At 38.6% G+C, this 13,059-nt stretch overlaps 1 protein-coding gene across 5 annotated transcripts in view; it reads left to right on the top strand.

Annotated features, from left to right (window-relative positions):
- Positions 1–4,361: 4,361 nt before the first annotated feature.
- The window catches only part of RHBDD1 (rhomboid domain containing 1), a 28,776-nt gene continuing 20,078 nt past the window's right edge, over positions 4,362–13,059 (top strand). For 3 of the 5 annotated variants that reach the window (XM_019289941.3, XM_019289940.3, XM_010406037.4), the window contains exons 1-3: positions 4,362–4,431; positions 10,224–10,741; positions 12,194–12,326. In XM_019289941.3, coding sequence (XP_019145486.1) covers positions 10,309–10,741; positions 12,194–12,326 — 566 coding nt within the window. In that variant the 5' untranslated portion in view covers positions 4,362–4,431; positions 10,224–10,308. The other 2 variants (XM_019289939.3, XM_010406038.4) reach the window with 2 other exon arrangements.

Raw genomic sequence — 13,059 nt, 5'->3', positions numbered from 1 at the left:
TTTTATGAAAACAGAAATAAAAAGACCAAATTGTGAAGCAAATTTTTTGAAGCAGTCTTCTGCTGGTATCAGCCCCTCTTCCAAACGCTTCCTCACTCCTGCCTCTGCCTCTCAGCTTCTCTGCAGGGGACAAGAGTCAGGCTAGTGAGCACATACAATGTAGGACCAAGGTTAGCATAAAAGCCAAAAACATGCAGAGCCTGAATTCTACTCATATATCCAAAAGAAAATGTAGAGCAAGAAAAGACTTCCAAGAAGGGGCTTAAATGTAATTTCTGGTGAAATTACTGTACTATCTTTGACAAACCCTTCTTTACAAGGAGTGCCAAATGAAGCCCTCTGGTATTGCCTCTGGATTAGCCCAACTTTGAGAGCTGGGAACCTGAGAGTACAGTAAATCGACATTTCATGTCTTCATTACTTCCACTGTCCTGGCATCCTGCAGGCCAATGGAGCACACAAATGCCACCAGAATACTGACACATCCTTGTTATAAAGTAGTTCAAATTTCATAAAAAATTGGAACAAAACCCATGTTTCCATAACGGAAAGCATTATGTGAATGCTTTATAGAAATGGGAAATAATCACAAAATTTTCACAGCTAGAGTATTAAGAAAAATTCCCTGCCAGCAGCAGAATATACTTTAACTTCATGATTTTTATAAGCTGTGAATGATGAGATGTAAATTATGCTGCCACTGAAAAAAAATAACTATATTCAACAGAATATTTTCTGCCTACAGTATTATCATGAGTAATAACTTCTTGACTCCTATTCCTGTGGTCAAGCAAAATGAAGATAAATGTTTGCATATACAACTTTTAAAATCAGCTTTAGAAGACAGAAGGTTACTCTTTTGTTACTTCATACCAAATAACTTTTTACATTGTAGTTTGTTTCATCAGTGATGTCCCGTTATATTCTCTCTGCTTTTGATACCTTTTTTAGAAAGCCCTTCAGCTGTGTAGAAGGATTGCCTGGTACCATCTTCTTTGGCATAGTTCACACATTCATTCCCTTAACACTGCCTTTTAGTCTACTCATTTCTCTTCTGGTTACATACAACAGCTCAGGCTTTTGAGCTTTTTCAAAATGCTTTGGCTTAACTGAAGTGTCTCATGGAGTATCTGGATAAGCAGGAGGTGGCTGATCATCTGATCAGATGCCTTTGGCTGTAAGTGTTGGGAAACCTTTTTGATCTTGGTCTGTTTCTTCCAGCCCACATTAATGAAGACACTCCTTTAGTTTTCATTTGGTTGTTTCATCTATGTCTTCTGGGAGTCTATATGAACAAATCAAGAACCTCCAGGATATATTCCATTTTATCTCTATAAGTTGGAGAGAAAGGATTCTATTTTTCCCTCCATTTGTCTACATTGTATTATAAAGTTACTGTGTTAGTGATGCTGGCAGCTGAACTGGAGAAAATAAGCTGCCAGCAAAGGAGAAGTTAGTAGAGGTGGACTACATAGTAAAAACAGAGTTAATGTCAGATCAAACTCTGAAAGAGTAAGCCCTGAATTCATACAAAACATTCACTATCAGATCTTATTTCCATCTGTCCCTCTCAGAAGGGCTTGTCTCCACAGTTTCCAAGTCATTATGTTGTTTTCAGAACCAGAATGGCAGCAGTGGTACAACAGCTGTATATAAACTAGTAACATGTTTAAACTGATCCTTTGATCATCTGTATTTTGTTAATTTTCTGACAGACTCATAATATTCGGTGTATCAAATTCTGGGTTACTGCTTCTCTCTTCTGCTGTTTGTAAGCACTGTCATGTACTGACAGTCTACGAAAGCCACAGTTCCTTTACCGTAACTACACTACGACATTCTTATATTTGCAGGCTAGTCCTAACTAGTTTCTTCAAGATTAACATAAACAGTGTTTCAAATGTGTTGCTATCAGATTCCCAGCATTAATTAGAAAAATATCCTTCAGATATGGATTTAATTTGCATCCATGAATTCATAGCAGGATGTTCCTTTGCAATTGTTACATGTTGAAAAGCCTCAGTATAAACCTCAGAAAAAGTGAGTATTCTAAGATCTGCTCTAGTGCTTCTAAAACATGTTTAAACCTTGTGCTATTAAGCAAAGATCTCAATGTCACTTTTTCATTATGGGTCAACATATGACTAAGCTGTATGTTTACACTGATAATAGCTGTATGATAAATATTTACATGGATTATATAGTTAGCAGTAAGGCGTAAGCAGTGCTAACCGTATGCGTCACTCCTGTACCAAGAGTACACAGGTTATGAAAATGATGTTTTTGGTTTTTTCTTCTTTATTTTCTTTCCAAGTATTGAATTCTCTTTCTAATCAGGCCAGACATAACCAGGAAACAGAAGCTATACTGTTAATAGTTGCTTAAATGGAAAGGGATATTGTCTCATATTAATTCAACCAACCTTTTATGTGTCAGGCCTTCAGTTATTCTTACCCAAGAACATTTTTCAAGTTGAGGAAAGCTGAGTAATAGCTCGCATGACACACGCATATAAAATTTAGAATTTGTCAAAAAAAAAAAAGTTGTAATATGTGAACAGTGTTTCTCATTTCATTCAATTTTATTGGTAAGAAAAATTAACAATTCAGACAAAAAAGTACAAGAAATCCATGAGATGAATGGTGGCATGAGATTAAAGAAAGAGAGAAGCAGGTGTTTCTTTTTCCTTCTAACCAGATACTTATTTAAGTATAAAGTAATCCAGAAGATCTGGTGGGATTTTAGTAAAATTTGTGTAGAACAAGGAAAAAACCCAACTTTTACAAACTTAATGGGTATAAAATCCCACACTTGGGTAAAGAATACAAGAACAATGGTGGGGGTTTTTTTTAAACTTAGCTACATATGTGGCCCATTAATTATAGCACTAGAACACATTATTCATTTCCTTAGCTTCCCATTGTTCCTGTGACTTGTTATCCCTGCCATATCATTACGGATCTGAAAAGAGGGAATAGTAATATATGATTGCTCAGATTGACCGACAAAGGGAACTATGATCTTCTAGGTCCCAGAAAGGAACCACAACCTCAGGACTTGTACATCCAGTAATAAGATCGGGGTCTGTATTCAGGCAATAAATATGGCATCTTTAAGAATTATGGACTGAATTATGATTGCCTGAAAATGGAGTATACTGTTACAGGAAATAGTGCCAACTATAGTAAACCCGGTGTATGATAGAAAATCTATCAGTTCAGGCACTTTTAACTCCCACATCCTGTGATTTCTATGAATTATTATGATTAGCATTAATTGAGGTAACAGATCTAAATGTGCCAAAAGTAAGGAGCTTAAGGTAACACGTCTAAATGGTGGCACACACTGAGCCTTGCCCGCCTCTTTTGGCTTCTGTTCATTCTTGGAAGCGAGGACTATGCTGAAGTTGCTTGTTTTGGCAAAGCCTGCTCCTTTAACTTGATCTCCACCCTATTTCTAGGAATTCAGCCCCTTTCATGCCTGCCAGTCTGCTGAGCTGTGTGCTGTTTTTGGAAGGGCAGAATGCAATTCTCTTATAAGTTCTATGACATACTTGTACGAGTTGCCAAAATGTTCTATGAAACCTGAGTGCCACATAAATGACAGCAAAATCAGGCCATTTACATGTAGCTTTGGCTATGGGTTTTGTATGATTCCTTTCTAGTCCCATATTTGCACGATCAGCTTGCCAACATTTCTATGAGAACCTATTATTTCAGGCATTTATAATTTGCTCACTGTATTCCCCACTGAATATTAGTAACAAAGGTCACAGTCTGGATATCTGTGTCAAATTTGGGGAATAATACAGTGACACCAGTGACTAGTACTTCTCACAAGTGAAACTAATAGTTCTTAGCTGCTCCAGGGGAGGTTTAGGTTAGACAGTAGGATGAAATTCTTCACAGAAAGGGTGATTAGACAGTGGAATGGGCTGCCCAGGGAGATGGAGTCACCGACCCTGGAGGTGTTTAACAAAAGACTGGATGTGGCACTGAGTGCCACGGTCTGTTTAACACAGTAGTGTTTAGTCATAGATTGGATTTGATGATCTCTGAGGTCTTTCCCAACCTTGTTGATTCTGTGATTCTGCAGTATCTTTATCTAACTGCTTTTAACGCTTGCAAAAAAGTCCTCAAACTATAAAACCTACAGAACTAGTTACTGTTTTGCATGTGCAGTAAAACGCTTTCAAAGGAAATCTGATTATGTATTTTAACAGTGGGCAGCGCCCGGGACCGACGCCCGCCCCCAGACACCGCCCCAGCCCTCAGCCCGCCCGCGCACAGCGCCCCTGGCGGCGCGGCGGCCCCGGCGCAGGCGCGGTGCGTTTCCCGGGGCGGGGCCGGGGCCGCTCCCCTCGCCGCGGAGTGGCGGCCGCGGGTCACGTGGGGCAGCGGGAGGGCCCGGGTGCTGCCGCCGCCGGAGAACGTGAGTGCCGGGAGGGGGGCACGTTGGAGCCGCCGCCGCCACCTCCTCCCCGTCCCTGCGCGACGGCTCCTCCTCCTGCCGTGCTCTCCCATTCTGCTCTCCTCCTCTCTTGCCTTTGCCGCCTCCTCCCGGCGGAGAGCGGCCCCCCGGCCGTGAGGGGCGCGGCCCACGCCCGGGGAGGGCCGCCCTGCTGAGCCGGGGTGCCCAGTGCAAGCCCCAGCAGGTGGGGTCTGGGCTGGGTCAGCTGCCCGCAAGGTGCGCTCTGTAGGAAGTTTTCCTCCGCAGAGCTTAGCTCGTTCCCCGCCGCTGCAAGGAGTGGTGGTGGGAATTACGGAAGTGAAGCGGCCTCAGAAGTCGAATCCCCAATATTTCACGGTTTCACAGCCGTTATCTTTGTACGCATACCCACCCTCGTGCCTGTGGGACTCCGTTCTTGGGAGCGCTCTCGGTGCGCAGGAGCAGCCGGGTGTCGGGAACCCGCGGGGCTTATCCGCAGCCACACCCGCACATGTGCTGTGCTCCTCACAGCCTCCGCAGTTTGGGTTTATTGCTTTCATTTACCCCATTTTCTAAAGCGGTATTTTTTACAAATTCTGTAAATAACTTTAAAAAAAAAAAATCAATAACTGGCCAGAACTATATCCCTTCCTTTGTTAAAACTACGAAACAAAAAAACCTACCCCCAAAAACTGCAAATAACTTGCACCTGTATCAAAGAAGAAGCAATGGCAAGTGTATCTTGGCTGTATTTGGTAAGCTTTCTTACAGCTGTTAAAACACCAAGTTTAAGTAATTCGGGTATCTATAAAATGTAATTAACAATACCTGAGCTGGTTTGATTTCCTGAAATAGCACAGTGATGTTCTTCCTGGAACTGTTTGGTTTTTTTTTTTTTTTACTGGCATAGATTGGAGGTGTTAACAACAGTAGTATAACACTAATACTAGAAAGCATATGTTTCTGAATTGTTTGTAGATTTAACCAATATTATTTAAAATGGATTTCTTCAAAAAGTAAGTTTCCCGTTCTTCCTTTCTCCTACACACTGCAGACAAATTTTCCCTCAAATCTACCAAGGAATGCTAAAATTGTAAAGTTGTTGTGCTTCGCACTTCTGAAGTGGAGTCAGGCCATCTTTGATGGTTTCATTTTTAATAATATTACAAAATTCTTAAGATAAAGGAGGATGCTCTTTTACAATTATACGAGTGTAACAATTGCAATCAAATGGAAAAAAACCAAAAAACAAACCCCAACCAAAACCCAAATCCATGACCTTAATTAGAATTAAACGTCTGTGAAGTTAAAACTCGTCTGTGGCCTAATCTGAAGTTCACTGTTGTTTTAATGTATTTTTATTTTAAGCTGTGACATCCCCTTACCTTTACAAGTACAGTGATATATTAAATATTTATGACTACTTTACTTCTTCAACTTCAATTAGTGTAGATGTATCCTGGTGTTTTGAGAGGCGGTTACTAATTATTGTCTGTTATGAGAGAGATTGGACCTAGTCCCTTGGGTTCTTTCCTGTGAAAGCTGTCTCATTCATTTGGGATAAAGTGGCCAAAATGATTCTTGGCATGTATTGTTTAACATGTGTATATTTTATTGTGGGTAGTAATTGTTATGTCCTTCAGAACACATTTTTAGTTTTAAATTGAAGTTCTTAGTTTAAAAGCTTATTTTGTTAAGGACTTCCTCTTTTAGTGGTGGTTAAGAGGATTAAAAATCTGTAAAAGATTTTCAGTTTTCATGCTGAAGCAGATATAAGACACAGAAGAACTTCTCTATTCTAACAGAAAACTTTGAATGAAATTTAAAATGTTGCATAATAAAAAAAAGACTGTGATCTAGCCATTTATGAGGTCATTTAACATTGATATTTAACTTTGTATTGTCTCAGCAAGGGAGTTATTGACTTAAATAGTTTTAAAACATTTTTATTATAGATGGGTGACTTCTCTCACCAAATTCTGAAATGCTGTGTCTTTTCAGTTCACCATTCAGTATTCCTTCGTGAAGGAAAGCCCTTTAGATGAATCCAGAAGTTGTTCTTTATGAAGTAATTAATTTTATAATTTAAGTCAGAACCTTCTCTTTGTTATGAACTATGTAATTTACTGTACATTTCAGAGCTTGTTGTGGCTGACAGCTTGCAGCTGACCTTCTCCTTGCATACTTATTAAATATAAACAGGATGATTCATTATGTTTCAGATTTTTAGGGTTTTTTTCCTTGCATTGTTTTTTTTTTTTCCCCTTGGTCCTTTTCCTCACCCCCTTCCAAAGTCTGAGGGCCACAGTAAAAGTGTTTACAGTTTGTTCCTGCTTCCTTTGGCCTCCTCTTTTGCCCTAAAAACAGTTTCTGTCTTTACCGGGAGAAGCCTTTGTGTCCTGAGACTGGTATCTTCACAGACAAGTAGTGTGGGCCTGTTGAGGCTTATCTGTATTGTGGAATGGTTTGTCCTTAGGATCTGATACTCACCCTTTATGTTTCAAGTGGTTTTGATATTAGTTTAGCTCTAATCAGGATGTGTAGGCTGAATGCGCAATTTTATTTCCAGAGTGTACTTGATTTTGCATAAAAATAAATCAAAATTTCAGGGTTGTTATGTCTGTTTTGGGGGGAGCAAGGGTACAGGGAGATTCTTTTCCTCTAAATTGAAATTACAGCTATAGGAAAAGAGAGTAGGACATTTCATTTTAACTGGTATTTACTAAAATATTTACTTTATTACATGAGTTTTTTAGTAATGCGAAGTCATAATATTTTATGGTTGCCAAGTGAGTGAGGGGGGTTGTCACAGTAAAAAGTTTAAATACTTTTTACTTGGTTAGTACAAAACAAACAAACAAATTCCAAGAATATTTAGTTCAGATATTTATTTTGAGTAGGTGACAAAAATGCAGACACGTGGCATCCTGGATGCAGGACAAATGTCCATTTCAAGTCTATTCTGGAAATTTGTACATTTTTAAGTGGGTGGCATGTTTTCAAAAAAAAAGAGAAAGGAAAAAGTGCTTCATTGTTTCAAGCCTCATTCAACTCTAATAAACAGAGTAGAGGCTGAGGAGGAATGTTCAAACAGTTAAAAGCTCTGTGTGTTTTAAGGGAGTTGCATTCCTAAAGGCTCTCAAATAACTATATATATCTTTTTATATCTTTTTCCTTTCAACTCAAACACATAATGTGTTTTGGCTGACATTTTTGATTGCTCCCAGTAATGGGAATGGTTTATGATAACTAGCACTGTTGTAATCATGGTGGAAAGCATTCCCAGCCCTGTTCCATGATTATTGTCTGGATATGTGCTGGATGAGGGTTTCTTTTTTTGGGTGCATGGGTGTTATAAGTACTTAAATTGGAAATTTAAGAGTATCAGAAGCAGAGATGGAAGCTTTAAAACACAAGACTATATGGCAATTTGAACAAAACGGTATGGCAAGATTTTGAGGTTTCCACATAACTTGCATTTAAAGGATGTTCACTTTTAAATTCTAGCAGTTTTTTTTGTGATGAAAAAGGTGTAACTGTGTCAGCGGTACAAGAAAAGCCAGAGGTCTGGGCAGAAGACTATAAGAATATTTGGGGGTGTTGGTCTGCCTGATACCAGAGCAAGTAGTGTGGAAAAAAAGGAATGACATTGATTAAACTTGTGATTAACTAAGGGTTTGGGGTTTTTTTTAATGTTGACTTTAAAGTCAAAGACTGACAATGTTAATTATCCGCAATGACCAATTAACACTTTAACAGGTTGGTTCATTTAAGCTTTGTGGGGGCTACAGCTGTGGTCTCTGGAGTTAAATTGTGATCATTTGAAACTGGGTTTGGAAGGCAGTTATATGTTCAAGAGGCCTGGTATAAAGTACATTTCTGGTGTTTTCACTCTGTTTTGGACAAGGCTCAGACATTATGCAGCATCTCCATGATAATAACGTGGGAAAAATGCAGTGACTTTCATTGTAATGTAACAAATACATTTTACATGTATTCTGGTTTACTGCAGTTGTTTTGAGGATAAAAAAACCCAACTAGGTTGTTTTTTTCTTCTCTTAAATTGCTATAATAAGCATGAATGTGATTTAAGGAGAAATGCAGAGACTAGAATACTTAACTATAGGAAGTGACATTAATTAATTCTGTGTGTGAACTAGCATGGAGCTACATGCTCCTCTCACTTCAGGATAAGCAGAGAAGGTAGGCTGGCCACTACCTTGTTGTCTTTGATGTTCCACCCTATCCTGGTCTCTCAGGTCCTTTTGCTGTTACAGGGTAACATCATCCAGAGGTGCTTTCCTTCTTTTCCATGTGCTCGCTGACTTCATGAAATGCAACTGAATCAAATTATTAAGAATACTCTGAATACCTAAGTAAAAATGTTCAGTAAAGTGTTTGCAGGCATAGCAATAGTCTATAGAAATGTGAAACTTAGTAAATCCTGACAGACATAGGGGAAAGTTAAATTTTGCATCTTGAGCTGTCCTTTATAAATGTCTGGTTTTTCCTCCTGTCCTCTAGAAGAATTAGATTGTTGCTTGTTTATCTAATAAAAAAGCTGAAGAGGAATCATTTCATATGATGAGTTGGAAAGGCATTTAAATAAAAAATGAATATATTATTAATTTTAACTATTTTGTGTATAGTGATAAAGAAGGTTAATGGGGTGTTGAGAATTTTGTATATATCTCAATATTTCAGGTGGTTTCATTTGAAACCTGCTGGCAAAGTTTTGAAGAGTAACTGTGTTTTGCTGGTTCTACATAACTGATACTTAATGTGGAATAATGTGTTGTGTATCTTCAGTAGTTCTGCAAAGAAGGGGCACACTGGAGGGGAGGAGAGGCTGTGCTGTTGTTGGGCCACCTTGCAGAGTTTCCAGAAGTAAAAGTAGGACTGGCCAAGTTGGGGTAGCCCTTGGAACCTGCTTGAAATCTTGCGTCTCTTCCCGTCTTCCACAGGTGGTTCCATGCTCTGGAAACTCCACGTTCCCCTGTGCTGTGTTGTCCTGTGCAGCTTCCTCCCTTGTCAGTTCCTGTCAGAGTAACTCCGTTTCTAGCCTGATCTATTTCTGTAGCTCTCTTTAATCCCATTTTTTACTGGCATAAATAAAGCAGAGATGAAAATTTTGTCATAACTCTTTAAATTTTATATGCTGATTTTGTATATGATTTCCTTCTATGGTTTTCTTTTCTCCATCACATACTTCTAAACTGAAGTCTTTATCCTAATCCCTAGGAAAGCAGTAACAATTTTCAAACTGCATGTAGGAGTACTTAGCTGCGTCTCTGTTACTTTTTTGAAATCATAACTTAGTTTTCAAGCTTAGCTTGTTTTGAATATTTGTAAAAGTTGGAAAAATATCATTAAAAAAATTGAAATATGTGGCAAAGATAGGAATCCTGGAAACGGAGACTCTAGAGTAGAATTTGAAACTGTTTTCCTTCATGGAATTTTAATTATTGAATGAATCAGGATTAATGAGAACATGTTTAGAACACCCAGGTACTTTATGGATTAAGTAAAGCCTGTCCAGGGATGTGAAAGAGAGGTTGCAGACTGCTTTTTCTCACAATGTTTGCCTGCATTATCTGTATAAATCTCCTTTTTTGTGTTTTATGTAAGTTTACAAATTCTGATTTTTTTTTCCTCACTTGAATTTTTGTTCTGATATATAAAAGGTCTCAGCTGGTTACCTTGATGAATTTTTTTGTGTTTAAAAAAACCCAAAAACAGTGATGAGCTTTAAAACACCCCTATATGTATATAACAAGTTACCTTCTTTCTTTCAGAATTTCCAAAACTTGCATGGTTTTGAATTGAACAGAAGACTGGAAATCGGAATAATCTTCACTTTTATTTGAATAAGAAGTAATAATGGAACGAAGGCAGAGAGGAGTCAGTGCTGGACTGCTTTTGCTGCTTTATCAAATTTCTCAAGTTGGACTCCAGAACATTCCTTGTGTTACTCTTGGGGTACTTGTACTGAATATTTTTCTCTTTCTGAATCCTGTGAGGCCACTGTCTGAAGTGTGTCTCAGTGTAAATGAAGCTGTCCACAGAAAGAACTGGCAGCGTTTGCTGCTTGCTCCTTTCCACCATGCAGATGATTGGCATTTGTATTATAACATGATTTCCATGCTTTGGAAGGGCATAATGCTGGAAAGAAAGCTTAAGAGCATATGGTTTGCCTACATAATTGCAGTATTTTCAGTACTGATTGGAGTAGTTTATATGGTGCTGGAACTCCTGCTTGTGGTAATTCTGGATGATCCTTCCTATGAAATGAATTGTGGAGTAGGTTTTTCAGGTAAGACAGAGGGTTGGTCCAATTTACATATGTAAAATTAGTATGTATAGGTGCTATATAACAATAATTGTTAATTGTAGAAAGTGGATATGTGTACATCTGTATGTATGATTGTCATGTCAGTAAGGTTATCCTATTTTTCAATTTAAGGCATATACTCTCATTAAGGCATATACTGATTTCATGTTCTTGTGACTGACAGGGACTTTACCTGAGAACATGAAAATATCATCATCCTGGTATAATTGTGTTTTCTGTGTAATATCACTGGTTAATTGAAGTCTGAACTCTGAATTTTCTGATGTCAGTAATGCTCATCAGGTGGCTTCTAGAAAAGCCTGTTAGTTTAAAATTACTCGTGCCTGTCTTTGGAGAGACTCCCTTAGTTTTGCTTCTGATAGCGACATTCAAAAACCTGATTGTCTTCTTTAGGAGATCAGTTTCAAGTCAGTAAACTCCTTCTCTTTACAAAAGTCTGCAGTCAAGTGGAAAAGTGGATACTGCTTTCCTGGACAAGTAGGGGATTTCCTTGCTGTCAGTGGGACCTAGCCTTAGAAGGCAAGCCCTCTTTTTCAGCTTCTAAAAAAGCTACTTCAGCACCTCTGAGGATTCCTTGTGATATTCTGGTTGGTATGAGTTGGAACATCCTGGGAGTTGCTCTTCTGGACCTCCAGATATTTTCTGGTCACCCCCCTTTGGTAACAAGATGTGCCCAATTCTAGTATCAGCCTTTCTGGGGGCTGTAGAGTCCCTGAGTGCAGAATCTTTCCTTGAAGGGTTCGGCTGCCTGTGCCAGTCTCGAAGTGTCCATGCCAAGACTTCTACTTGTTCATTTTTCCAAGATTTTTTCAGACCACTGTGAGCTTTCTCTTTAGAGGAACTTTTTCATAGTACTTCCAGTAAGTTCTCTGAATTCATTCTGTCATATCAGCTGGTGGTTGCATGATAAAACAGTTGCAGTCAGTTAGATATCAATGATTGTTTACTGTGGTTAAAGGTGATTTATTTACTTTTTTTTCAGAACCAAGTGATTCTGAAGTGTATGTAAGATGATTTTCCATTAATTCAGAATTTGAACCTACTGTTGAGCTTTACAAATCTTTGGTTTTCAGTAGTGGCTTTCCTCAACTCACAGAACATTTTTTGAGTTCACTAATTTAGTCAATTATTTCCACTAGAACTCCCCTTTTGAATTGTTTGTATAGTTTTGAATACCTGAATAGCAACAGTGAGCAGGCACACTAAAAAGCAGCTTAGATTCGGCTGTTACACAAATGCGTAATTTTTATATCCTTTTTTTTTTAAGTCACTGAAAAAACAGAACTGTTGTTCTGGCATGCAGTGGTATGCTTCATGGTGCTTTGAAACTTCAGGGTACTTCAAATTGCTTGCGTTTCTTTATTATTTGTGCACAAGTACTTTTCTCTTCATGTGATTTCTTCTTGTTTGCAGGAGTCTTATTTGCTTTGAAAGTTCTAAACAACCATTATAATCCAGGAAGAGTTAGCAGTGTCTTTGGATTGCCGATATCCAGTAAATATGCTTGTTGGGTGGAGCTGGTGGCTATTCACTTAATCTCCCCAGGGTAAGTGCATTTAATATTTCAAAGAAAGGAGAAGAGATTTGGGCTGTCTGGAGTAGTTTGAAATGTATCACGAAGTGTGAGTAGTGTTAGCTGGTATCCCAATGCAATGTTAGGGCTGCAGTCTGCTTTTTCCTTAAAAACCTCTACTTTGAGTACATCTCAAAATAAAAATCTGAAATACTATTCCCAGAAGGTGTAACTGAGTATTAGAGGGAAGATAACAAAAGTTGGTGGACAAGGAAAAGGGATGTGCTTTTTCAACGAGGTAACTAAACTACTGCACCATAGTGCCAAGGGCTTCATTAGCTGAGCAGCATTCCGCTGTTTGCTTGCTATTTCTGTCCTAGCCCACTCTGGCTTAGTTACTTATGATTTACGATAGAATTATCATCCAGAATTCTGCAAATTTTGTGCAGTGTCACTGTCCTGGTGTGCTGCTGGTCATCTCCCTCAGTTTCCTTGTGTGTTCTGTGCCAGAACAGTTCATTTGCCCCACCTCTGTGAGAACAGGGCCTTGCTCTTCTTTGGCAGTTGATTTTTGTAATCCTATTTGCAAATCAGTTATTTTCCTGTGTAATATTTTGTAACTGTGCATCACACTGGAGAATATGTGCAAAGTAAGACACAAAACCTATGAACTAGCAAATCACAGTTTATATGCAATTTCCCACTTTTGAGAAAGATTAAAAAAAAAAGAGCTCAGCAATACTGAGATGTTCCTTGTCAGATACTA

The sequence above is a fragment of the Corvus cornix genome, chromosome 9 (assembly GCF_000738735.6).
Source record: "Corvus cornix cornix isolate S_Up_H32 chromosome 9, ASM73873v5, whole genome shotgun sequence".
NCBI classification, from domain to species: Eukaryota; Metazoa; Chordata; class Aves; order Passeriformes; family Corvidae; genus Corvus; species Corvus cornix.
Note: the sequence above shows the minus strand (reverse complement) of the source record. Positions and strands in the feature narration are given on the sequence as shown.